Source organism: Acanthochromis polyacanthus, chromosome 23, assembly GCF_021347895.1.
Source record: "Acanthochromis polyacanthus isolate Apoly-LR-REF ecotype Palm Island chromosome 23, KAUST_Apoly_ChrSc, whole genome shotgun sequence".
Taxonomy (NCBI): domain Eukaryota; kingdom Metazoa; phylum Chordata; class Actinopteri; family Pomacentridae; genus Acanthochromis; species Acanthochromis polyacanthus.
In genome coordinates this window covers 6,883,904-6,908,596 of record NC_067135.1, presented here as the reverse complement: position 1 = coordinate 6,908,596, position 24,693 = coordinate 6,883,904, and the positions used below count along the sequence as shown (strand labels likewise).

Sequence of the window (24,693 nt, the reverse complement as noted above, 5' to 3'; positions counted from 1 at the left end):
GTCATACACTGACAAGTTTCAGAAAGGTTTCATTAAGAGGCAAAAAAGTGAATTCTACCTGCTTTCTCTTTACTGACTCAAGCGAGGACTTGTCACCATTCTCCTGACATCTCATGAGCGCTCGAGTGACATCAGAGGTCCACTTGATCTGACTGGCTGTGATAAGCATCTAAAACAGGAAGAAAAGAGATTTAAGAAAAAACAATTCAGTTTGAAGAATGTGATAAAATCTCAACCCATAGAAATAGAAAGAGATAATTTGGAGTTCAACCATTGAGATTTGTCACTTGAGCCAAATCAAATATGTACAGAATAGACAAAGATGAAAAAGACAATCACATAAATACTTTATTTTCAGATTCTTTCGCCTCTTTTTAACATGTAAAAGTGACAGAAAAAATACACCTGTCCCGGCCATTCTTTGACCCATTTGTCTCGTGGTCCTGTTAACCTCCTTAGATGTACGATGCACTTGCTCAGACTGTCCTTTAGTGTGTTACGCATGGACTTCTCCACATCACACAGCCAAACCTAAATGCAACCAAAACAAAAAACTATTTACATTCTCCATCATACCTCTCCTTGTTTTACTCAACATCACCAGTATTATCATGACTTCTGCAAGATTTATCACCATAGCAGCCCTATCAGATTATAATTATAATCATCATTACTGCTGTACCTCCACAGGTCTGCCCAGCTGCACGTGAGAGACGAACTCAACATACTCTCCATCAGCAGAGTACATCCCACAAGCTCTGTTATGCTTCCCCTGTAAAAAACACACATAATGTCGTGGCAGCTTTCTGTGTGCACATGTCCATCCCGCTCTAATTTGGTATAACCTAAAAACAACTGTAAATCTGACTTGCAATTGAGTGTAACTCTAAAATGAGGTCATAAAAATAGCAACATGCAACCCAGGTGCATCTGAAGATAAATGTTAGCATGTAGATTTTTTTTTCAAAAATAAGAAAAATATTTCTATTTGAAAATTTGTTTTCACTGTGAATAATGTAGTTTCATATATTACAAAGTTAGGTCAGGTGTATCACAGAACACACTTTATTCTCTCTGCAAGAAGAAGTTGTGTAACATGCATCAAAAAAGCGTAACATTCTTACCTAAGAAATGTGCCTGCTTGTCTGTCTGGTTCTTATTGTTTTGACATTTAGCTACACTGATTTACACTGAAAAGCTTTTTATGTATCATTGACAAGTGAATATTTTCCATCCATAAAATATAGCTTGCTTCATGGTTCCTTTACATTTTGAGTTCAATTAGTTCCAAAAAGAAATTTGTTGCAGCTAAGAAGCTGAGGTGACAAAACCCCGGCCATCTACAGTGAAATCATCTATTTATTCTTAACTTACTTAACTTACTCAGGTGTGCCATTTGCCACTGTGTGTATGTGTGTTTATCTAAGTCCCTTGCCATTTCAATGCGCAGGCTTTTGATGTTGTCAAAACATTTCTTCATGTGGGACTGAATCGCTTCTGGGTTCTGTGACTGTCCCAGGATCTCCACTAAATCATCATTGGACAGGAAATAGAATCTTGGGAAGGTCTGCCTCTTGGTCTCCAAGTACACGTTCAAGGCCTTCAGGATTTCCTCCAGCTTGGCGCTTATCTTTGAGAGCTTCTCTGGCAAGCCTAGAAGACAAAGAGAAGTTGACCAAAGACTTTATTCAGTTCTAAAAACAGGGCTCCAGACTAACTTTTTCAATAGGACCGGTGCGACTATCTTTCTGATTTGGTCGCACCTCCCACCTTGTCACAGGAAAAACACATCACTAGCTGAACATTTTCTTATCGATAAACACTACAATTTACCAATGTTCCCTAAACACGCCACACTGCAGGCGGCAGCAGCTGCGATGCTCAGACAGGTGTGTGTGGGGCATTGTAATGTCAGATTTGTCCAAAATTTAACTGAGTGACTTTTTCTATACATTTTCTTTGAGCAGAAAAAGCAGTATGCAGCTGTACTTTGCATTTCACGAGCAACACCAACACAGCTTAATTATCATCATGCCCTTGCACAATGCAACCACTTGAAATTTTAAGTCACACTCTCAAAAAATCTCAAATGCGGCCATTTTAGTTGCAGTATAGAGCCCTGACAAGTATTTTTTTAATTATAAATTAGACGACTTGTAACTCTGATTTGATACATGTCACCATGACAAGTCTGTTTCTAAGCATATTTAACTCCTTATGCTTCCTTTTAGTATTTATATTGACACATCACATATGGAGGATGCAGATGAAATAAGAGACACAGTTACAGAATCAACACACCGCAGCACATTAAAAGCATCTTAACATTGAACAACACAAGTTTAACAGCCTTGAACTCAAGAAATTTTTATGGATATTCTGTAAAAGTATTTTAGTGTCTGAAGACATCAAAGATAAGCTGACATTGTGGTAGATTTAATTAACAACAAATTATTTTCAGAAACATTAAGTATGTTGTCCTACCGGGCTGGTGTGTTCCTCTTAAGGCATTGGGATCCTTGTGGAGATGGTCCATTATGGTTTTCCAAACAGAACTAACATCTTCAAATTCTTTGCACTCATGAGGTAGCTGCTCCCTGATGTCCTTTCCTTGGAAAATGTTCTGCGGGAATGGATAAAACAGCATACCAACAGTCCAACTAAATTATACTTTTATTGATAAATGGATTGCCAGATGGCCTTCTTTGAAATGCAGACACTAATAATTGCATTTCATCCAATGAATATTCACAGACAATGAAAAGTAAACCATCAAATCATGAATATGTAGTTCAGTGACATGTGAGTGTGTTTTATGTACCTTCAAGTAAATCCAATGACGTTGCAAATCAAGAATTATTTCAGTGACTTCCAGCACACGGGACAGCTGGCGTTCCCAGAGGTCCACCTCCTGCTCAAAGGCCTTAACAAATCTAGACGCCTTCATTGTGGACAGACTAACCTGACTGTCGTCCATGATCAGGAAAAGCTCATCCGTGCTCCTAGGAGAGATGAGGAGGGAAAACACGACTGCTAATGGCTGGTTATAATAGATTTCAGTGCTGACATACTTCTGTTTATTATGTAAATCTGTACAGTTTTTTTATACTCCAACAAGGTTGCATAATTTCTGCAGTTCATAACATGCTCATGTTTTCTTTGCTGTTTTTTAATCCTTTGACTATTTTTAAAAATGCTCAAACGTAAGGTGTAACATTTCGATTTATTCCTCCTTGTTAGCTTTCAGAAGTAAGTCATTTAATGTGAACAATCTTCATTTGACTTTATATGATGAATGAATTTAAAGAAAAAAAACTCTCAGGAACCTGTGGAAACCTACATTGCAAAATAAAGTAAATGAAAGTTTCTTATATCTTAGGTTTTCTGACTCAGCTCTCTGTTTTGGCAGATACCCTGAGACTAATGTCATTGCATTAAAGTGAAAAAAATTGATAACTACAGTATCCTTCAGTGCAATTATTTCATAACTGTGGTGGTTAGTTTTGAATTAGCTGTAGCCGGAGCAGGTCTGACTCGTACAAAAAATCAGCTTAATAAACTGCTGACTGAAATCACCTGTGATCATACGCATAAAGACAGCAGTCATTAATATTTCTTCCTCTAACATATCAGTTCATTGCTGTGCTTTTTATTATTTCTACATGTTTGATAAGTTTTGTTTCTGTATCTCTCATTCATCCTCATTTTGCATTACTGTTGCACTGTATAATAATCTCAGTGTGTCCCTCCTTCCTTTCCTCTCTCCATTGAATGTACTGTGGGCCAGTGGCTGACTACAGCCTCCCCCTCTGTCTGGCTGCTGATTCATCTGTGCTTTAGGAGTGACTCAGTTTGTTTGTACATGCAGCAGATGGCCTGTGCATTCTCACTTCTTCTCTACTCACTCCTCTCTCACAACAAACAAACACATTTGCTTCCTTATTTTGCCTGCTTTAACCAGGCTGACCATTCGTGCCTCAGCCTCATATAAGCTCCTAACTATACAGAGATGCTACGGTAGCATTATATTCATTATTTAGAAAGAAAACAACAAAAAAACTAAAATGCAGCAAGACTGACATGTTACAGGTTGACATTCAAGGGCTTTTCTGAACTGTGGGATCAAGTGATGCAGATAAAGACATACTGAAGACAGTAAAGCTCCTTTTGATTAATCTGATGGCATCTAAGCATATCAGCTTCTTGTCTAAATAAGCATACTGGTTACTTTGTATTAACAACCACAGCAACAGCATTCTTACTTGGTTAGAATTAGCAACATTTGTGTATAATTTGCAACACAGAACAACTCTGACCTATATGTAGTCACATTAATAGATGGGGCCAGATTACAATTTGCCAGTGCAGGATGTTGTTGCATATAGTAGGCAACACAACACAGGGCTCAAGACCCACTTTTTCACTGGTAGCACTGATGCGACAAACTTTCTCATTTGGTCACACTTCTCACATTGTCTCAGGAAAAACACATCACTTGCTGAACATTTTCTTATTGACAAATATTACAATTCACCAATGTTCCTTAAACGCCCCACACTGCAGGCTGCAGTAGCGGCTGTTTGGTAGCTGCAGTGCTCAGACAGGTATGTCACCGAAAATTATTTTGAAGAGTTCAGCTACAATTCTACAATTTCATTTGGCAGACGCTTTTGTCCAAAGCGACGTACAACACAAGCAAGCTGGGGCAGTCTTACGTCAGATTTGTTCCAGATTTGTGTTTTGTTCTACATGCAGCTTTTTATATGAGCAGAAAAACCAGTGCATGCAGGTGTGCATTACAATCCACAAGAAGACTGCCTTTTCAAGCATATATCTCATGTACATCACAGTTTTAAAAGTACTACTTTCCATCACTGTGGTTAAAACTGTAGCTGCCTGTTCCAGTCAGAGCGACACCAACACAGCTGATTGATCATCATATCCCCAAGCACTTTCAAGAAATGGTAACTGCAACAAAGAATTGTTTTGTTGAACTCTTGTGCTAAAGCAACCATGACTATTTGGAAAATAACCTAAACAGCAAAAAATGTGAAAATTCCCCTGGAATGTATCACATTCATTTATCATGTTCTAGTAAGAAGACTTTGGCTTTATGGAATATGTGCCATGATGTGCTGTCCAATATTACCAAACCAGAACATCGTCACTTTCGCAACCTGATGAAGCCAGTGCTGTTATATATCTCATGATTGAAAAGGCCTTCAGTTAGAGGGAATTTTTGCCTCCAATATGGCTGTAACTTAAAACTCTTAAACTCTTTGTCTAACTCTGCGTTAAAGGCTCCCTTTCTAACCTCAGCAGGTAGAAGCCCTCATCTTTGTAAGGTGCAATGTCCAGGACTACTTCCTCCCATATCTTGGTAACGGCTTCCAGATCCTTTAATATCAAACAAAAAGAGTAAGGTTAATAGACAGAACACACTGCTAAGATGCAATAAATGAAAGGGCAACATTTCTATTCTTTTTCATCTTGCTTGATGATGATACATATGACTAGAACAATAATGACAGACAACCACGAATGAAGTTCTGATCCCTGGTGTTTGCCTTCATCAGGGATGGAGAACCATTTAGAAATTAGCATAATGACAACATTTCTTTTTACTCTTTTCTCATTCTGCACAGCATGACTTTTCTTTCTTCGAATTCTTTTCTACTCGTGCTTTTGACTTTATTCTACAGTTTCATTTTTTTCCCTAGCAATCCCTCACAAATATGTCTATGAAGTAAAAGTCAGTTACATCAGTAATATCAAAACTAACAGGCATGGCTGCACACCCCGAAGAAGGAAACATTTTTCTGAAATTTAATGCATTTCAATTTAAGAATCTGACAGGTTAATCATTTTTCTCAGCTGGCTAAATCCCATCAAATTACTTGCAGTCATTTCAGTTTCAGGCTCCCCTTCACTCACAGCACCCGGCATGCAGTTCCAATTTCTAACTGCTCAATTACCTGCTGATTTAGTAAATTAGCCCTAATTACATGCAGATTGCAAGTGCTAATTGTATGAAAGACACAGCACATATTTGCTCTGTGCTTCTGTGGGCATAGGCCTGGCTGAAAAGTGCACTGATGTAACCTCTGTGGGTTCTGAACAGAGAACAGCAGGTCTGAAGGAAGAATGGAAGGGAGCCAGGCTTATACACTGCTGACTTTGCTTATGCGTTTCCAAGGGAAGACCCAAGTTAGAATGAAAGGAGAGAAAAAAAAGTTACAAAAATGCCAACTGAGGGCCAGTCTAGTTGAGTAGAAGAGGCCAACCTGTTCAATGCGGAGCTCTTTGCTGGCGGCTCCAGAGATCTCACAGATTTTGTCAGCATATCCATCAAGACCCAGTGATATGATCTTCTCCAGGGTGAATTCAGCACTAGCTGGGTCTAAAGAAAACCACAGTTCCCCAGAGATCTTGTTCCAGTGCCTGAAAGAAAGGTGGCATATAAAGTAAAGTTTGTGTTTGTCTCAAATTACCCTGCAGATCAGCTGAAGAAAAAGTAAGGGTGGATGCTTGCACCTTCCTTCTTGTACCAAATTAGGTCTCACATCTTTACTACATGCCAATACCTCTTCACTGATAATCTGCCAGTAAATTATGTACTGAGAGAGAATGAGAGAAGATTTTATTGCCATTGCACTGTAAAGATAAACTACAGCTATAACATTTTTATATTATGTTACATCCTCATACACTGATTGTGCAGATTTGATAGCATCTAGGAATGCACAAGAGATGTTTATCTTACGGCCATAAATGTCTCTCCTTATTACCAAAGAACTCTGTGATAGTGCTGTTCTAAAGTACTAAAAGGCCTACAAAACTAGGATATTCGTGGAGAGCTCACACATAAATATAGAGATATCTGGGCATGACAGATGTTTCACTGTTCTCTGTAGGAGCATCATTAGCACACTGACTGACATAACCGACAGATGGCGCGAGGAGAAAGATGGAGGCTGTAAAAGAGGGAGAGGAGACAGAGCAGAACCTTTCTGACTCTTCTATTTGTTTTTAATCACAGCGGCAGTGCTTTCATTTGAGACCAGGTAACTTAGCTGTACTTGATGCTGACCACAAAGTGACTACAATCTTTAATTCCTTGCCATTTTTCTCACATGCTTCTTTTTAATTGCCCTCACCAACTAGCATGTGTTTTGCCCCCCCCCCCCCCCCCTTCTGCCTTCTCATGGTTGTTTTACAGTGCAGCATCCAACATAATTCTATATCTGTTTATGTCTATTTCCCCAAGCACAGCGAGTCAAGCAAGGCTCCTTCTCCAAGTTACATTAGTAATTCCAAAACCTAATACTGTCAGCAACTTATCCCTTTTTTGCTTTTAGCTTCTTCTCAAATTAAGTCGTCCTTAAACCAAACACATACATTTTGGCGTAGGCAGCACAAACCATGATGGGATGTGTTTTCTAAAATGGAAGCTTATCTTCAGAGGCAGTGTGTATGCATCAAATGAGAGACCATCATACCAGATGGAGGACAGTGTGCCTCAAAGTGACAAGTCTCAGATGAAGATCTTGAATAGTAGCAGGGGAACAAACTCCAGGAGGTGAAAGCTGGAATAACCACTGTAACAAGCTTATTGTGGGAGAGACTGTCCAACTCTCTAGTCAAAGTTTCAAAACCTGTAAATTAAGACCTTTATCTATACAACACACTTAGTACATAAATCATTCCTCCCACCTCATTCCTAAAAAGGACCCCAAAGCATTAGTTACTTACCGGCTATGTTCCTGCCATGTCTCATTAAACTACCGTGACACAATAGTTCCTAGATATGCTGAAATACAGAGATACTTTGATTTTAGTCAGTACCTGTCTCTCATGGCTGGGTTCCTCAGATCAGCAATGAGAGGGATGATCTGCTTGAAGTGGTCAATCCTCTTCTTGGTGACATCTAAAATGTTCACCTCCTTATCCTGAAATCAGACAAAAATCCTGTCTTCCCTACTGTGTAATGTCAATGTGATAGCGGCTCAGTGGTGTATTTAAAGAGCTATGCATTTAATGATAGCACAATTTTCGTAGGATTGTCTGTCACTAAAACTCATTTTAGGCAGAGTTTGTGGATCAGAAATCAAACTAAAGTACTCTTTACACTTTGTATCCATTATAAACATTTATAAACGTCATTTTGTGCTTTCTACAGAGTCCAGGACCGAAATACAGCCACCAGATTGCACTGGACTGATACCATTTTATAGTACAAATTGTTTTTCTAAAATAAAAGCTAAACTGCCACAAGTAATATATTACTGCTAAACCATTAACGTCATGCTGTAGCTGAAAGCTAGAATCTTTATAATAAACCCTTTGTGGTAGAACTGACCTTGAGATCTCTCTGGAGTTTGTGGAGTTTTTTGAACAGGTCCTGAGCTGTGTTCTCCATGTTCTCTGTCTGCAGCGCAGCAAACTGGCCAAGCTTCCAGATGTTCCAGTTGTTGTTCCATTCCACTGTGATGTCCCAGACCTGCTGCAGTTGGTCTATGTCCTGCATAACACAAAGAAACGTGCAAAAACAACAAATCAAAGTCAATACACCTTCCACATGCAACAAAAATGATCCCTTTTAAAATTCACTAGATTCTGTATTACAATGTAGACTGAGTCCTTTGTTGTACAACTATATGTCACAGTAATAGTTTATCATCTAAATTATCACAACAATCCTCAATGGATTAACTGTGCATCACTATGCTGTAATCTGTAAAAGCTACAGAATGTTAGGAGGACAAGTCGTAGCAGTGATGCTTCAGACCTTCTCCAGGGTCCGGATGGTTTTGGAGGAAGGCTGTTCTATTTTGAAGAAGCCTAGCCCATCCAAGATGTTGGCCTCTTCCTTTTTAAGCATCTCCAGTTGGTTGCGAATTTCTGCAATCTGTTTCAAGGCCGACTCTGTGCTCTGTGTACTTTGTAATGGACCTGGATGTGTAAATCCAAAAATGTTGACAGATACACAAACAGAAACATTCCTATTCATACGTCCAAACACAGTAATAACAAAGGACAGATATACTACACGTTACACTATAACGTAGTAGTCAGCAAGAACAGATACAGATTTGCATATATATAAAATATTAGACAGAAATGTATATTATAAACTTCTCCCAATCCACTCAGGTTGAAATATGCACAGAGAAAGATTGAGTTAGACCGTTTCTTTAATAAGTAGTATCTCTAATTGTGTTACTAGCAACTGTAAGAACATTTTGTCAATTGCTTTTTGATTTTTTTTTTAAAATTACAGTATTACAGATTTTTTTTGCATTAATGTGATCAAGCACCTGAGTTTATCTCAGGTATTTAATTCATGGCATGAGCAAAAAATGCAATTGCCACTATTCTATAAACCAATGCTGCTGGATTTTCAATAAATGCCACAATATAGATGCAATAAAATTCGTTTTGCTTGTAGATCATTTTATCTATATCACCCTTATAACAACAAGATGGAAGGTAAGTAAAAGCAACTGAGAAAGGAGCAAAAGTAGTTCTTTTAAAAAAATCAGAAGGGATACAATAGGATCCAAAAACAAAAGGCAAAGAGATGATGACTGACCCAGATTACAAGACTAATCGGGTCAGGAAAAGATTAGATAAAAGGTTTTTTTTCCTAAAGATTCATATGGATTGAATGAGAAAATGAAAGGGAGAGTAACAGCAAGGCAGACAAATCATGATGAAGAGACACTTGGTGATGATATCGGTAAGTGTGTGGATAAAAGAGAGTGTGGGACCTTTGCTGTTAAACTCCTGCACAGCAGCATCAATCTTCTTCTTTAACTTTTCAGAGGAGGAGATGAGGTTGTTCTTAAACTTCTCCTTCTGCTTCTGTAGCATGATGTCACTGTCAGTCAACATCTGCTGGAACCGGACCCACTCCTCATTCAGCGCATCACACTTTGCCTGCACCTGAGGGTGAGGGTAAATCAAACAGGATTCCATTATCTGACTTCAGGGAATGAGAACAATTTCACAAGCTGGTAAAGATGCATTTTTGTTTTTAAGTTCTTGGTCCATGCCACAGCATGATCTGGCCCTTTATACCAAGGGAGCAAATGGAAAATTTTTCACAATCATTTCAAACAGAAGCACAATAACAACAGCAACGGTAAGTACCTTCTTTCAAAGAAAACAGGAATGCAAACACAGTGGGAAAGTCATTTTTTAGTTGTATATAACACTCGGTTCACTTTGTTTGTTTATTATAGTGCAAGGTACTTACTGGGACTTCATATTTGTCCAGGATTGCAAAGTGTTCATGGATGACAGGAATCTGAGCCTCTGTCTTGTACAAATTGTCCTGGAGAGTCTCCAGCAGCTTTAGGCTCTCACCGAGCTCCTTCAGTGTCTGGGGAGATTGCTGGATCCTAAACATACACATACAAACAAACACAACAAAGAGTGAAAACACCTTTAGCGCAACACATTTCTCTTTCTGATCTTCTTCTTTTTTTCCCCTCTGTGACTGAAGCAATCATAGGTGAAATTAATCACAGTTTATTTAATAGGAAGAGTTGGTATTCCAACTATAGTGCATGCAAAAACTTACTGTCAAACTGCAGACTGGATAACCCACTGTGCTTGAACCACTGCGTGCCACACACAACCAATTTCTATTTGATAATGGCATAAGTGATATATTCTTCTAATTGAAACCATTTTTGCAGCCTTTCAGAAAATATTTTATTTCCATTGTGTTTGTGGTTCTGGGACTTTGAGATGCAAATAAAAATTGATTTTAATGTCGGTAAGAATTCAACCCTCATGCTATGTATCACCTAACTAACCAGCAGTCATCCAGCTAAAACTGTGATTGACAGCTCCCGTTGACGGTGTGTTCATCCACAAGGGGGGCGGAAACAGCAGCAGCTCGTTGGTTATAAGAGCAAAACAGGAGTTATACAGTCACGGTGAAATGAGTCATCTTTGCAGCATTTTGAGCTGAAAAACTAATAGACATACTGTGGGGACAAGTGAGATTTTTGTCGAAAAGGGGCACAAGATGAAACCCTCCAGGAGCTACACAAAATTCTGGCAAATTAGTGCTCCTTCATGAATTAATTAAATTTGCATATTCAAGCAACATGGTGCTTCAAAACTGAATCACACTTTTTCATCTTTAAGGGGTACCTGTGGTTTAACCCTTCTATTTGGTATCACTCTTGAGTTATCAAATTAAGAAGAAAGAATCTAAACAGAGTAACAGTCACAGAATAACAGATAGCAGCATGATGACACATTGCCAATGTCACATAACAATGCCTCTCAAAAGAAGCTTTTTTCATCTGACCACTAACCTCTTGGCATTGTCTTGCATGTAGACTTGAAGTTCTTTTTGTCTGCTTCCGGCCATGTGACTGAGAAGCTGAGTGAGCTTGGTTTGCCATTCATTGCAGTGCTGCACCAGGGAGACTTTAAGCAGTGAACAATCCAGCTTGACACATCCGATGTTAAACACTGTCTCTTTCCGTTGGATTCTTTTCGCTTTTTCTGCATAACTGGGAGTGAACCGGAGATGGACATGACTCAGAGTTACAGTTTAATGCATCTGCATGCTCCATTAAAGTAAGCAACAACTTAAAATAAATTTCCTGAAGAATCGAAAGCACAGCATTCCACGTACCTATGTATATCAGAATCAAAAGAGGAAGCTGGTGGGCTAAGACTGTGGTAGTGTTGTATAAAGGAGTCCTTGTTGGTCTCCCAGATGTTCCTGTATTTGTCCCAAGTCTTCAAACAGGTCTGCAGATTGCTGGCATTGGTTGTCATCTCTGCAGCGACAGCAGCTTGAATCTTTTTTATCTCCTCGTCTTGCTCTGGAGGATCAAAGAAGACCACAAATAACAGCATGAGAACACACACACACACACACGGTTACATATACACACTGTATACACGTAAATGTCCTAACCGATGCTGACGTGGATGGGATTCCCCTGAGACTCTTTGCCACAGAGAAGTTCAGGGAGACGTTTAAACTCAGAGACGATACGGATGAGTTGAGGCAAAATATTCACAATCTGAGCAAGTTTTCCGAGAGATGGGGAGAACTCCACCTGTCAAAACAGACATTTTCTTACTTGAAAGTTTTTCTTTTTATGACATACAAAAAAAAAGGTCAGACAGAGAGTTTAGGTGAGAGAAATCTAACCGATACGTCTGCTGGAGCCAACTAAAAAACCTCTACAGGGTGCATGTTTGCCTATTTTTGTGTGTGCATGCTTGATGCTGTTTGAGCAGGACATACAGCCCTGTCCTATTACACCATAAATATTATATGTTGTCATGTTTGCAAAGAAATCTTAGTTTGTAAAGTACTTAACCTTGCAGTACAATGACAGGATGGAAGACTGTGTCTGTGCGTGTATGTAATCCAGTTTGTCATTGCATTCATATACTTAAATACAAATGTATGTGGACGTGTCTCGACATAGTGTAAATCATTATCACACAACCTAACAGGATTAAAAAGGGTTGTTGCACCTTTGGCGTGGATTGGAGAGAAGTTTGTCGCAGTTCCACAAAGACTTTGAACAAGGGACTTGGCGATGTCTTGCTTTCGCCAATGATGGCTCTGGATAACTTCATCATAGAGAGCTTGACGTTAATTCTGAGAGCTTTCTCTACCATGTGGTCCACCTCCTCTGTGAAGGTCACCCAGAGCTTCTGGACCTTAAACGTCACAGGAAAAAAATAAACACAAAACACAATAGTGTAAACTTGTTCCGTGTCTCTCATCAAACTAAACATGCAAAAGGTTTTTAAAAAAACTCTGTCTCTCAATATGAAGAAACATACATTGTTGCTTTTGAAGTTCAAAATTCAGTTATCCTCAACTACTAGTTATGTGGGTCAACATTTTTTCTATTTTATCCTGTAATTTTCAAACTAAAGCTCAAAACTACTGAAGCGACTGTCACAATTTTGCAGACTTACAGACATCATGTGAGCTACATCTAAAACATTTATCTTGTTAAAGCTCTGGATTACATTATTCAAAAATTTCTGATGGAATGGAACACATACGGCAGGTCCAGCATCAGAAAAGCTGCTTTGGGTCCGGGTCATGATATGAGCAATCTCCTCGTGTGCTGAGTGCAGTATTTGGAGTTGGCGCTGCTGGTGAGCATTCTGGACATTCTCAAACTCCACGTGCCTACAGGACAATGGTGTGAAGTTTAAAATCAAACAAAAACACGACATACACACAGTATTCAACATCTAAAACATGTCATAAGAAGGAGCTTACAATGAATTCATTGTGTTTGTGTATTTACTGTGGATGCCAAGTAATGGAAAAAATCACTTGTCTGTTACCTGTACACAGTCTTTCCGTCCAGTCTAACCAACATTGCTTCACTCATCTGGTGACAGAGGTTGCAGATGGCTTGTCTGGATGTTTTGTAACCATTAACTATCACCTGAACCTGGAGTGAGAGAGAGGAGCTGCTCAATCAGTATAATCTTCCGTCGTTATACTTTATACTTCCATCAAAACTGTGGTCATGGTTCTAAGTAAATTGAAGTCACTGTTACTAGCAAGCAAAACCAAAGAAACCTCCACTGAGTCTCTTCTTTAACCTATCACTCAGACATCAGTCTGAATTTTAAACGCCCGAATCTGTAAATTATGACCTGCATGTTACAACCTTGTCAATGTACAGGAGACATTCACGGGCAATGACGCTTGAGGCATCTTTAGACGACCACTGGAGGCTGGTCAGACCCGGCTGGATCTTCTTATCAATGAAGTGAATCCTCTCCCGAAACAGGCCCAGCTCGTCAGGAGACAGCATTCTTATGATCCTGACACACAGACGCACAAATCACAGGAGCGTTAGCTAAATGTGTTTTTGTGTACTCACTGAATATGAGTGTAATGGGCAATATTACCTAACAGTTGTCAAAACTGTTGACTCTGTGTGTGTGTTTGTCAACATGTAGCTGTATAAGTTGATTTTGAATCTTCCATAAAGTCCCACAGTACACTGTCAGTTCAGGGGATTTAAAAAAGCCGCAAAAAAGACTAAGTAGCCTTTTTTCTATCCTACAAAACAGCTGTAAAAATGAGGCCATCACACTTTGTATCTGATTATTTGATTCAGCAAGGTCAAAAAGATTACTGTTGAATATTTCAATACAATAAGCAGAACACAAAAACCAAAAAGTTACAAAAACAAAAAGTTCATGTGACTGTTGCCTAGCGCACACTATGGTTATCTCATCTTCAACTAAAAAAGCACTCACAGTGCAGTACTCCACCAAGGATGCTCATTCCGTGTGTCATTTCCAAGGGATAAGTAACGATAAGTCCACAGCATTCGATTTGTAGTAGGATCGCAATCATGTGATCATCAGCAGGCAGTTGACGTAGTGTTTACTTGTTGTCATGGTGACAGTGATGAAGTGTCGTTATCAATGATGCAGAAATCTGTCAAAAATTTGTGGATCAAGACTATAAGCAACATCACTACCAAAATCTAATCAATTGTTCCTTGTGTCATTTCTGACCTTCCCTGAAAATTTCATTTAATCCGTTTTTGAGTAATGTTCCTAACAGACTGACAAACCAACACTGATCGTTAAATAGCTCTTCAGGGGCTACGTCTCCTAGGTGGAGTAATTAATTGTAAAGCACAAAAGGAAGTTAATTTATATTTTTCATATGATTACAATATAACCATATGTCAGGCTTGTGAAGTCCAAAATGGCCGAACATAATGGCATTATTCCGTGTGTGTGTGTGTGTGTTGGTGTGCACGAGAATGTGTGTGCATGTGTGACTGTATGTGTGTTTGCCAGACCTGTTGTAGCCCCGGACCACCATCTCTACTTCCCCCCTCAGGATCAGCAGGGTGTCCCTGTCCTGGTAAACGTCAGTAGAACACTGGGGGATCTCATTCTTCAGTTTTTGCCAGTACTGGATCTCAGAAAACCAGATCAACAAGTTGCTGGACACACACACACGAAAAGAACAAAATATATCATGACAATGAGTCTGTAAGTAGACCTTAAACATGCTGTTTGTGCAAGTCATCACAAAAACATCTCCTGATGTGATCTGAACTTCAAGTAATCTGCAAAGAGGAAAAATCATAAACATTAAACTTTTAACTGGCCACAAAAAAGGTTTGCAAACTGGAATATCTGCTGAAGGGGAAGTTACAAAGGTGGTAGAGTGCCCAAATATTTGACATGACACAATTACTGCTTAATTATTTTCTATTTCTGAAGCTCATAAAATGAGAAGCAACAGTAACTTTTAAAGACAATTTTACAGTGTGTTTGCTACAGCACTTGTATTTACTTCTTATCTCTAAAATCACCAAAATATGTAATTTGTACACACATTTATATGTTTGTGTCTTTATGATTGTATGCAACTAAGCAGTTTTTACAAAAATATACTGTGCAAGAGCCTACTAGCGTATTGAAATGAAGGCACTGGAATTCATCCCTCTCGTGTGGTTTCGTTGCAGAGTTAAAATCCATGAGTTTGCTACATTTGACCCACTTGTCAAAGTTGATGTCCAGCATGGGGATCTTGTCCTTGGAGCGCACCATGAGTGGCTGCTCCAGTTTCTTGAAGCACTGTCCTTGTAACTTCAGTCTCCACTCACTGAAGTGCGTCCTCTCCATTTCCTCCAAAACCTGGATCAACTTGCCGTAGTCGGAAAATATCTGCTCGCGGACGTGTGAGTCAGGCATGAGGTAGGCGTGTTCAAGCACCTGGAGGGGAAGAAAAGAGGACAAAAATGATGAAGGAACTCAAGTTTTTCTTTGCATCCTTCTTATGTGATGCTGTGAGGTAGCCAATGTGTACCAAAACTAACAGGGGACTCACCTCCATTGGTGCATCTAAGCGTTGTTTGAGAGCCCTCATCCAGTAAGCCTTGCCTGCCATCCAGGGCATATGGTCAGGCCAAGACCGCATCCCCTGGTTCAGCTCCTTGCTTACCATTTTGAGCTCCCTGTCAACAATGTTGTACACTTCCTCAGCTTTCTGTTCTGTGGTGCGCCTAATGGCCTGTGACAGAGAACATCGTAAAACTGAGAAGGAGTAAATGAAATATCAAAGTAAAAAAAGACAAGCAGGTGAAAGACGAACTTTGGCAGCAAAGAAAATAGAGAACTAGAGTTTTACTTATAAAGCAAATCTGTACAACGGCCTTCTTTCATTTACGTAATATCATAAAAATCAGGAACATCTTGTCTCAAGAAAGAAAAAAAGTAGTCCATGCATTTGTAACTTCTAGGCTGGACTACTGCGATTACCTATTATCGGGATGCCCCAATAATTCTTTTAAAAACCTCCAGCTGATACAAAATGCTGCAGCCAGAGTCTGACAGGAACTAGTAAGCAAGATCACATTTCTCCTATATTAACTTCTCTTCGTTGGATCCCAGTAAAATCCAGGATAGAATTTAAAAGGGCTGTTCAGGATCACCTGAGTCATCAATTAGTTATGCTGTTATAGGTGTGGGATTCCTATGATAGACTGGGCTTCTCTCCTCTCCTCTCCATATGGTCTTTACCTCACTGCGTAAAGTACTAAGAGATGACATATGTTGTGAATGGGCAGTATACAAATAAAACTGAATTGAAAGTACCTGGAAGAATGACTTTTGTATTTCATTCATGTTAGTGAAAAATAATTACAGGTTTTAAAAAATCCCTGATATGAACTGTGAATGAAGGATTGCAAAATAAAACAGTGTGTGTGCGTGTGTGTGTGTGCGCATGCATACGTGCATTTAAGAGACACACCTCGCGTGTAGACACAGGCCTGAAAATGCGCAGATAATAAATTCCATCCTCAACTGTCTTCACTATCTTAAATACTGAATTGATCAGGTCCACCATATTCCTTTCCAGACCTCGTACCAAATCACAAAACCTGTGTATAGACACACACACACACACACACAGACACACACACACACACACACACACACACACACACACACACACACACACACACACACACACAGGAGTAAAAACATCTACACTACTATCTACAGAAGCAGACAGAGAGATAAGCTAAAGCCACATCTCAAGATAGCAAGCACATGACATCAGAAGAACAATTTGTCGTATTTTTAGAAGGTATCGATTGATGCTTTCATTGTAATATTATGCAATATTTAAAATTTTGTTTGGTAACTCACTAACAGAAGCACCATTTGTTGTTACTAGTCACATAACTCCTCTATCACCACATCTACGGTAACTGACCAATCATGTCAGTTGCAAAGGCCCTATGTCCTCCTTTATATTTGTCTGTGGTCTCTGTCACAAGACAGCGAGGGGTGCCACAACAATGGGAAACTTCTGCCTTCTGTACAGGTTCCTGTCAAGTCCTGTGCTGTCTACTGTCTGTCCTGTGTCCTGCTCACGGACCGGACAGGGCGATAGGGATGGGGAGTCAAAACTGGTGAGAAGGGGGCAGTGGGAGCGAGTCAGACATTAAATTTGATACATATCTAAAAGGCTACCTTACTGAATATCCCCAATCTTAATCCATAATTGCAAAACTCTTACTTAAAATTTTTTCAAAGTCTCGTCTGCCCCATTTAGTAATTTTACTGTAGGTCTCAGTCAGTTTTGTCGTTCCGAAAGGGCTGTCAGGAGGCGACCCGAGCAACTTGTGCTACTAAGCTGTCTCTCATTAAACATGCTGTCAATGAAACGTCTGTGATCTGTCATACCAGAATGTGCTTTCCAGACGTCACTCAGTTTTGAGAACACTTGTCTTACCCTTATTCTGGTAACCAAATCTTTTTTGTTGTTTTTTTCATAATTTTTTGTAGTGGGGTAGAAAAACATCAACTTGTGATGCAGCTGTATCTTGATAATTAGTTTTCCACAGCTTTTATATGCAACAGAATACATTTCTAGATTTTTTAAGACATGCAAAATATGTATTTAGTATTAATTTGAATGTGTTTAAAGACAAAGATCCACCTGTTGAATTCCCTGGACCATGTGGTATTTTTGACATCAAGAATGCCCTTGTCAACAGCGTACAGGGTCTGCAGGCCCTGATGGAGGCTGTTTTCTATCTTAAGGAGGGAGTGAGTGAACTCTGGTCCCTTCCCACCACAGAAACATGGCAGATCACTCTGCTGACCATCCTCCCAACGGGCAAACTGACACTGGCAGTCACACACCTGATAAAAGACAAGAGAAAGCAATGCCCCAAATGGCAAACAATACATACGATAACGATACATTATATTTCCACATCATTTATTGGGAACAATATAAATTGTTGATTTCAGTGACTAGCGAATGGTACTTGATCATAAGGAGCTGTTTTAACATTATGAATCTTCAAGTACAGTATGCAGGTGTAACTGTGTTAATGTCTCATTTTGTGACTGAGGAAGAAAAATCACCTCGAGCAGCTCGTCGAGCCTCTTAATGAAAGCATCAAGCACCACAAATACCCTCGTCTGGTCGAGGTCCCAGCCTTTTGGAGCACATCTGATGTAAAAACAGAGGAGGGGATAGAGAGGGATGACAGAATGAGAAAAGATGGAAACAGAAATGTAGAGACTGATATACTGGCAGTAAATGCAGAGTGGAAGCTTCACTAAATGAAGTTCTCTTTCACATTAGCACTACAGTATTTTCTGCTTCTGGGTCAATAATCCTCCAGACTGTTTGGGATTGGTTTCAGCAACCTGTATTTAAATTCACTGCCTCAGTGGAACAAACTACCAAAACATCTGAAGTCATCTTTCATCTAAGCTCTTTAAAATCAGAGCTTTTCCGTTTAACCATGTTCTTTCAAGGGTCTATTTATTATTTCATTGAAACCACTACTAAATTGGCCCAACTTCAAAGCTGTGTCTGAAATAAATATCCATTCAGTTTCATGCTAAAACCATCTAAAGGAGTAAATTACAACATTTGAAATGAAACATATTACTCAGGGAACTAAGGACTTTTACAGAATTAGTCACTATACAGATGAGACAGCATTACGTCTGGTGAACTTCTGAGACGTGCAGGTAGATTTCCTTCGTGGACTGGCAGCACAGCATACAGTCGGAGAGATGCTGCTTGCTGGACAACACATAGCCCTGAAAAATCTTGTCTAAGGAGATGCTTTGGGAGCACAGGCGAATGATCTCATTGTTAATCTGCAACACAGCAGAAAATAAACATTCTTATTACAAATAATCAATCAAACTATATTTATAGAGCACTTCTCATACAAAGAATTTAATGTAAAGTTCTGTACAGCATTTAAAAACATTAAAAACAAAAAGACCCATCCCACCCTCCCTCCATATAGGCGCACAACTGCACAAGCACACACACACAGACACACACACACAGACACACTCTCACCACTGGCTGTAGGGAGACATGGCAAGACACTGACGATTGTGGAAAACAAAATCATAACGATTGTTATTATTACAAATAGTAACAAATTACAAATAATAACACCCAATGAATCTTCGTTGGTCTTTCTTGCTAAAACAACCAGGCATAGTGAATTTATATTTTTCAGTTTGTTAGAGGCAAAGAATATCAAACTTCTGGTAAAGAAAACAAAGACAACATCAGCTGCAGCTCTCACACAGAGGCAGGTATCTGCATATCGGTCACTACAGCGGTTATCACTCAAGAGGCTTATTACTTTCACTCCCTTCTCTTTGGTATTTGCTTAATCACTTCAATAAAAAGCGTTTATTCTGGAGCCTTCAGTGATTGGAAAATCATATTAAACTTGACACTGGATTCCCAAGTGAGAAAAACACAAGTCATGCAGCAAGGTACCAAACGATGCTGAATCAGAACATAGTTAGTTTGCATGTCTTTTACCCTTTTGCCTGTGGAGCTGTCAGCTGAAATGAAAAGAACTGTTGTGATGAAAACACTGATCAGGTGTTCCATTTCTAAGCACTGAGTCTCTGGGAGAGTCTGACAATCCCGGATGAGTTGGAGTGGGCTTCTGTGATGATAATGTCTCATCAATCTAATGCAAATGTCGAGCTCATTTACAAATGAATTCTCACATTATGCATTTATCTCGCTAATCATCATCATCTATAAATTGTCAACAAAAAAGGAAACAAAAATATGAAGGTGTGATAGAAGTAACAGAGGGACAGACAAAAAGAGGCCAATTAAATAAATTTGGTAGTAACGTTCCGGTACCTGGCGGAAGAGACAAATGATCTGCTCACTGGTGTTATATTGGCTGGAGTTGCACCAGATGACGCGAATGAGACTGAAAATGTGATTCAGCTTGGAGGGAATGTGGCTTGGTTTGAGGGTAGCAAGTTCCTCACAGGGCTCCTTCAGAATGCACAGTAATTTCACGTCTTTTTGGATCTGCAGAGAGCAATTCTGGACAACGCATGCAATAAGGAAAGATGATAAAATGAATGACTATTAGAATAGTTTGGTCATGTTAATAAAAATTCGGGGTCAAATTTTCCAACATTTTAAACAACAAGCTAGTTAAAGCAGCGACATAATTGCATTAACTTTGTTAAAAGCTATTTTGCTTTTTCAGACTTTCTGTACCTGCATTTCCTTGGCCAGTGCACAAAAGCGCTGTACATATGGAGACCTGGCAAGCTGCAGGATGGTCTCTATGGTTTTGACCCCCGGTTTCTGCAGCTCCTGGCAGAAATCCAACAGCTTTGCAGAGCGACTCCTCCAGAATTCTATCTCCTGCAGCGGACCGTAGTCGTCTCGAATTGTCAGTGTGTTTTGGGCATTCAGTTGCTCCCTGATCTGAGCATTCCAGTGGATCATGACCACTAAAAAGGGAAGACAACGTGAATGGAGGAAAGAGTAAACACAGGTAGGGACAAATCAAGATGAGAGGAAAGACAAACAGTCTGGAGTAAAGCACTACAGATGGAGGGAGGAAATACGATCAGCTGTATGTATTATGTGGAAACCACAAAGCATGATGAAAGAAATCCCTTACTTTTAATGTTGTGTTGAACAGAAGGTCTTGGTAGGTCCACAGAAGTAGATGAAGGGCAAAGCCACCTCCATCACCCATATACATCTAATAGAACTTACTCTCCATTCTCTCCACCAGCTTTCTGTCCTTAATCGCCTCCTCAGGCCTGTGCTGTTGAGCCTCCATTGGGATGTATAGAACTGTCTTGCCAGACTTCTTAGACAATTCATCTGTTTGAGGACAACATTGGAAAAAAAATCATTGCAGCAGGGACACAAGTAGATACGAGAAGCTTTATGTAGGTTGTGACGGAAATCCTGTGCGCACAATTTAAGTCAACAATTGTCTTGTGCTTTTTTACACTCTCTACCACACAATCATGGCACAGTGTGCAATCTGTGTACAATGGAGTATATAAATACCTTTGTCCTCCATTTACATCTTTTGCCTCCATCAAATATCAATAGCAATCTTTAAGTGTTAAGTGTAATAACAGTGACCTATCTCTCTCTTCTGCTCTGAGGTACCCACCTGTAAGGAACATGAGGAAGCTGTGCTCTTCGTACATGTAGTTGTCCTTGCCACTGAACTTGCTCACAGCAAGTGTGTGGGCGTGCATGCAGGCCAACCGCTTATACAGGCTCTCAATGGGGTCGACTCTCATTGTGCCAAACTGTAGCACTCTACCAAAAGTCTCTTGTGTGATTTCAGCTCCTGGCGCACGGACAAAGTAGAACAGCTGTTCAACCCCCTATAAAATTCAATTTTAGTTGAAGAAGACAAAGAGGGAGTTGGATTAACAAATGGAAGGCACAGGGTAGAAGCAAGCACCTCAGCTTTTGAACAATGCCACTGAATTTTGTGGGGCCCAGGGTTGCTATGTTTCTCTTCTCTATATAGTATACAAGAAAATACATTTTCAGCACAATGTGGGCTATTTGAACAGCATGACTTCACAAACAGTGACTGGAAAGACAAGTTGAAAGAACAAAAATAGTGAACACATGCATTTTAAACTACTTGATTGAATGAGTGAACTGATGTAAAGTGTACTGTACCCTTGGCATGGAGTACTCCACCGTAAGTCCAGCAGAACCCTTGTAGACCACCATGGTTGTCAACGAGGTGTCTGCAATAAACTGATCCACAGCTTTTTCATGCTCTTCAGTAAATGATTTCTCAGTTACACCAGAAAGAATCACACAACGGAGTAACAACTTTGGACAGATGGGGAGAGAAAATGAGAAAATAAAGGGGTCCAGTGAGAGAAGAGAGAAGGGAAAATTATTTATTTAGTGAGTCTGTTCACACACCCCAAACACAGGGGTACATAAAATCTGAGTTACAATTTGGCTTTACCTGACGAACGGCCTTAATGTTTTCCTCATCGATATCTTTGAAACTCTCCGCCATGCTGTCTGGTCTACATGCAGACACACTGTGGAAAAAAAACACATGATATAGTGACATGATAAGTTAGCATTTTAAACTTCAACCAAGCACTCACAAAGCAACTATTTTCAGGGTAACATTTGTTTCTGAACTACTCAAGTTAGCTAAAGTGGCAGTTGAGTGCTACAGACTAGCTGAACACATATAGCACATCTTTACCTCAAGTAAGTGAGAACGAAAAATACGGCACCGTAGAAGCGTTTACTTCAACTTTAGTCGAACTACTACGACAACTTTATACGGGGAGAAACTGTTACGAGGTTATATTTAACGAAAGCCAACTTAATTTCATCATTTGCGTCTCTCTCCGGTCAGTCCTACCTGCTACCGTTTTGCCTGTTACAGCTTCAGTTTGGTTGCCTTGGTAACCCTCTGCACAGCGCAAGCGCGGTGCGGAAAACCAAGCGTGTCATTTGATTTGTGCCCCCCACCCCCCACCCCCTTTCATTAAAACGTCGATTTTTATGCTTTTCTCCCCATGTTGTAGAATCATTATGACTTCGATTAAAACACAGTTACTTTTTAAAAATTAGGAATAACATCGCAGATTGTTGAGCCGGGCGAGGACTGAACTGCTGTGCTGCAATGCACCATGGGAATTCCGGAGTTTAAAAATGTTATTGTGGTTTATATTAGTGTAGAAATGGTATTAGTTTTTGTGCTCTGTTGTGCTTTTGTGATTTAGTTCTTCCATTGTGATGGTTTTATAGTACTACATGAATGATCAAATAAAATGTCTATCAAAAACCATTTGCATTTAAACATATTATTTTAGAATAAATGTTACATCATTCTGCATAGAAATTGAATGTACAGTACGATGAGGAAGTGAATTGTAGTGACAGCAAATGGTTCATATTCACATTTTACATTATTTTATTAAACATCAAAACAAGCTCAGTAAAGCAGATCAAAGCAGTACCTCAGTGTTGTACCTGCCATTGTTTAGCTGGAGTTGTAAAACAGTTGTACAGTACTTACCTGAGAATATAATCATGTAACCTGAATGTTTTTAAAAATAATGTATTAATCACTTTAGTCTAATTGTAGCTGGCTTTCACTGCAGCATCGCTGACCTCACGGCTCCGAGTGAAAACAGATTGCCGTTTCCTCAAACCCGCCAACAATTCATTTATCTTTTGTCTTCATTGATTCTACAATCACTGTGATCAGTTGTAATGCACAATACACACAAACAAATGTTAAATTGAGTCATAGTGTTGTTGAAATTGAACTTACTTTAATCTCTGGTTGTTTCTAATATAATTTTTAAAAGGACAGGTCATTACATATAAAGATTTTTCTAATATACTTGTTCTCCTTTGCAGTAAAACGTCGGAAAAACTTAGACTTATTGTTACTTCTCGGTAATTATGCTGTAAGTTTACTGGTCCGGCCCCTTTGAGATCAAATTAGGCCGAATGCGGCCCCTGGACCAAAATGAGTTTGACACCCCTGCCACAACTTTACCAAACTGTCCGAGGTCGCCATCCAGTGGCAGAATGACTGAAGTGCTGTGGGGCAAGACCTAAGACACTTCTTAATACCACAGAACAGGTATTCAGTCAATTGCAGGAAATAAACTATCGACCTAAAGAATGTTGAAGCTAATCTGAAAGAAAATGTGCATTCCACATAAAATCTTCAAGATATCTATTTCAATATTACAGTTGCATTATTTTGTTTGTCTGGGCACTCTGGTCTATATCTATTGCTTTTAAATGTGCATATAAATAAACTGACTGGATGTGAAACAATGTAAAAAAAAAAAAAGTAAGTGAAACCATTGAATATTCAGATACATTTTCATCTTCATGTTTTGCAGCTGTTTACACTGAATGTGACTGGATCGAATGTAAATATAATGCTAAATGTTAAAGTCCAGAAACAGTGTTTATGGTAAACTAAAAGATTGTCTTAAAATTGTTGGGCTGACTCTTGCAGAACACCTTCAGTAGGAGGCAGTACATTTTTAATACTATAACCACCCTTTATTCCTTATGAAGTAATAGACTGGCACTTCAGTTCTCCAGAAACTGGCTTTAAGTCTGTTATATGAACAGGTTTGTAACTCCAAATCTTTGACAGGAAACTGAATGCACAAATGTCATTTTAAAAAACTAGTGAGGGAGGGAACCAAGACACCTATGACTTTCCTGAATGAGTCACAATGAAGGGGGTTTATATTACTAATTAACTGACATTATTTTGTAGAATGTCATTTTCACTTTGACATGAAATAGTATCTATTTTTATGAATTCTCAG

The 24,693-nt window shown here is 39.3% G+C and overlaps 1 protein-coding gene across 2 annotated transcripts in view; it reads right to left on the bottom strand.

Annotated features, from left to right (window-relative positions):
* Window positions 1-22,783, bottom strand: part of dnah2 (dynein, axonemal, heavy chain 2) — a 66,979-nt gene extending 44,196 nt beyond the window's left edge. For both annotated transcript variants that reach the window (XM_051943583.1, XM_051943582.1), the window contains exons 1-34: window positions 22,587-22,783; window positions 22,335-22,413; window positions 22,034-22,192; window positions 21,507-21,726; window positions 21,095-21,205; window positions 20,585-20,823; window positions 20,213-20,404; window positions 19,028-19,185; window positions 18,436-18,523; window positions 18,002-18,207; window positions 16,805-16,934; window positions 15,881-16,063; window positions 15,551-15,765; window positions 14,841-14,987; window positions 13,686-13,842; window positions 13,354-13,463; window positions 13,063-13,192; window positions 12,520-12,708; window positions 11,948-12,092; window positions 11,660-11,852; window positions 11,334-11,534; window positions 10,259-10,403; window positions 9,771-9,945; window positions 8,789-8,952; window positions 8,360-8,521; window positions 7,846-7,949; window positions 6,285-6,441; window positions 5,315-5,397; window positions 2,822-3,002; window positions 2,485-2,623; window positions 1,436-1,653; window positions 683-772; window positions 406-531; window positions 59-169 (exon numbers count right to left, since the gene is read on the bottom strand). In XM_051943583.1, the coding sequence (XP_051799543.1) occupies window positions 59-169; window positions 406-531; window positions 683-772; window positions 1,436-1,653; window positions 2,485-2,623; window positions 2,822-3,002; window positions 5,315-5,397; window positions 6,285-6,441; window positions 7,846-7,949; window positions 8,360-8,521; window positions 8,789-8,952; window positions 9,771-9,945; window positions 10,259-10,403; window positions 11,334-11,534; window positions 11,660-11,852; window positions 11,948-12,092; window positions 12,520-12,708; window positions 13,063-13,192; window positions 13,354-13,463; window positions 13,686-13,842; window positions 14,841-14,987; window positions 15,551-15,765; window positions 15,881-16,063; window positions 16,805-16,934; window positions 18,002-18,207; window positions 18,436-18,523; window positions 19,028-19,185; window positions 20,213-20,404; window positions 20,585-20,823; window positions 21,095-21,205; window positions 21,507-21,726; window positions 22,034-22,192; window positions 22,335-22,388 (5,082 nt within the window). In that variant the 5' untranslated portion in view covers window positions 22,389-22,413; window positions 22,587-22,783. The remainder of the gene's footprint in view (window positions 1-58; window positions 170-405; window positions 532-682; window positions 773-1,435; window positions 1,654-2,484; window positions 2,624-2,821; window positions 3,003-5,314; window positions 5,398-6,284; window positions 6,442-7,845; window positions 7,950-8,359; window positions 8,522-8,788; window positions 8,953-9,770; window positions 9,946-10,258; window positions 10,404-11,333; window positions 11,535-11,659; window positions 11,853-11,947; window positions 12,093-12,519; window positions 12,709-13,062; window positions 13,193-13,353; window positions 13,464-13,685; window positions 13,843-14,840; window positions 14,988-15,550; window positions 15,766-15,880; window positions 16,064-16,804; window positions 16,935-18,001; window positions 18,208-18,435; window positions 18,524-19,027; window positions 19,186-20,212; window positions 20,405-20,584; window positions 20,824-21,094; window positions 21,206-21,506; window positions 21,727-22,033; window positions 22,193-22,334; window positions 22,414-22,586) is intronic.
* Window positions 22,784-24,693: the final 1,910 nt, after the last annotated feature.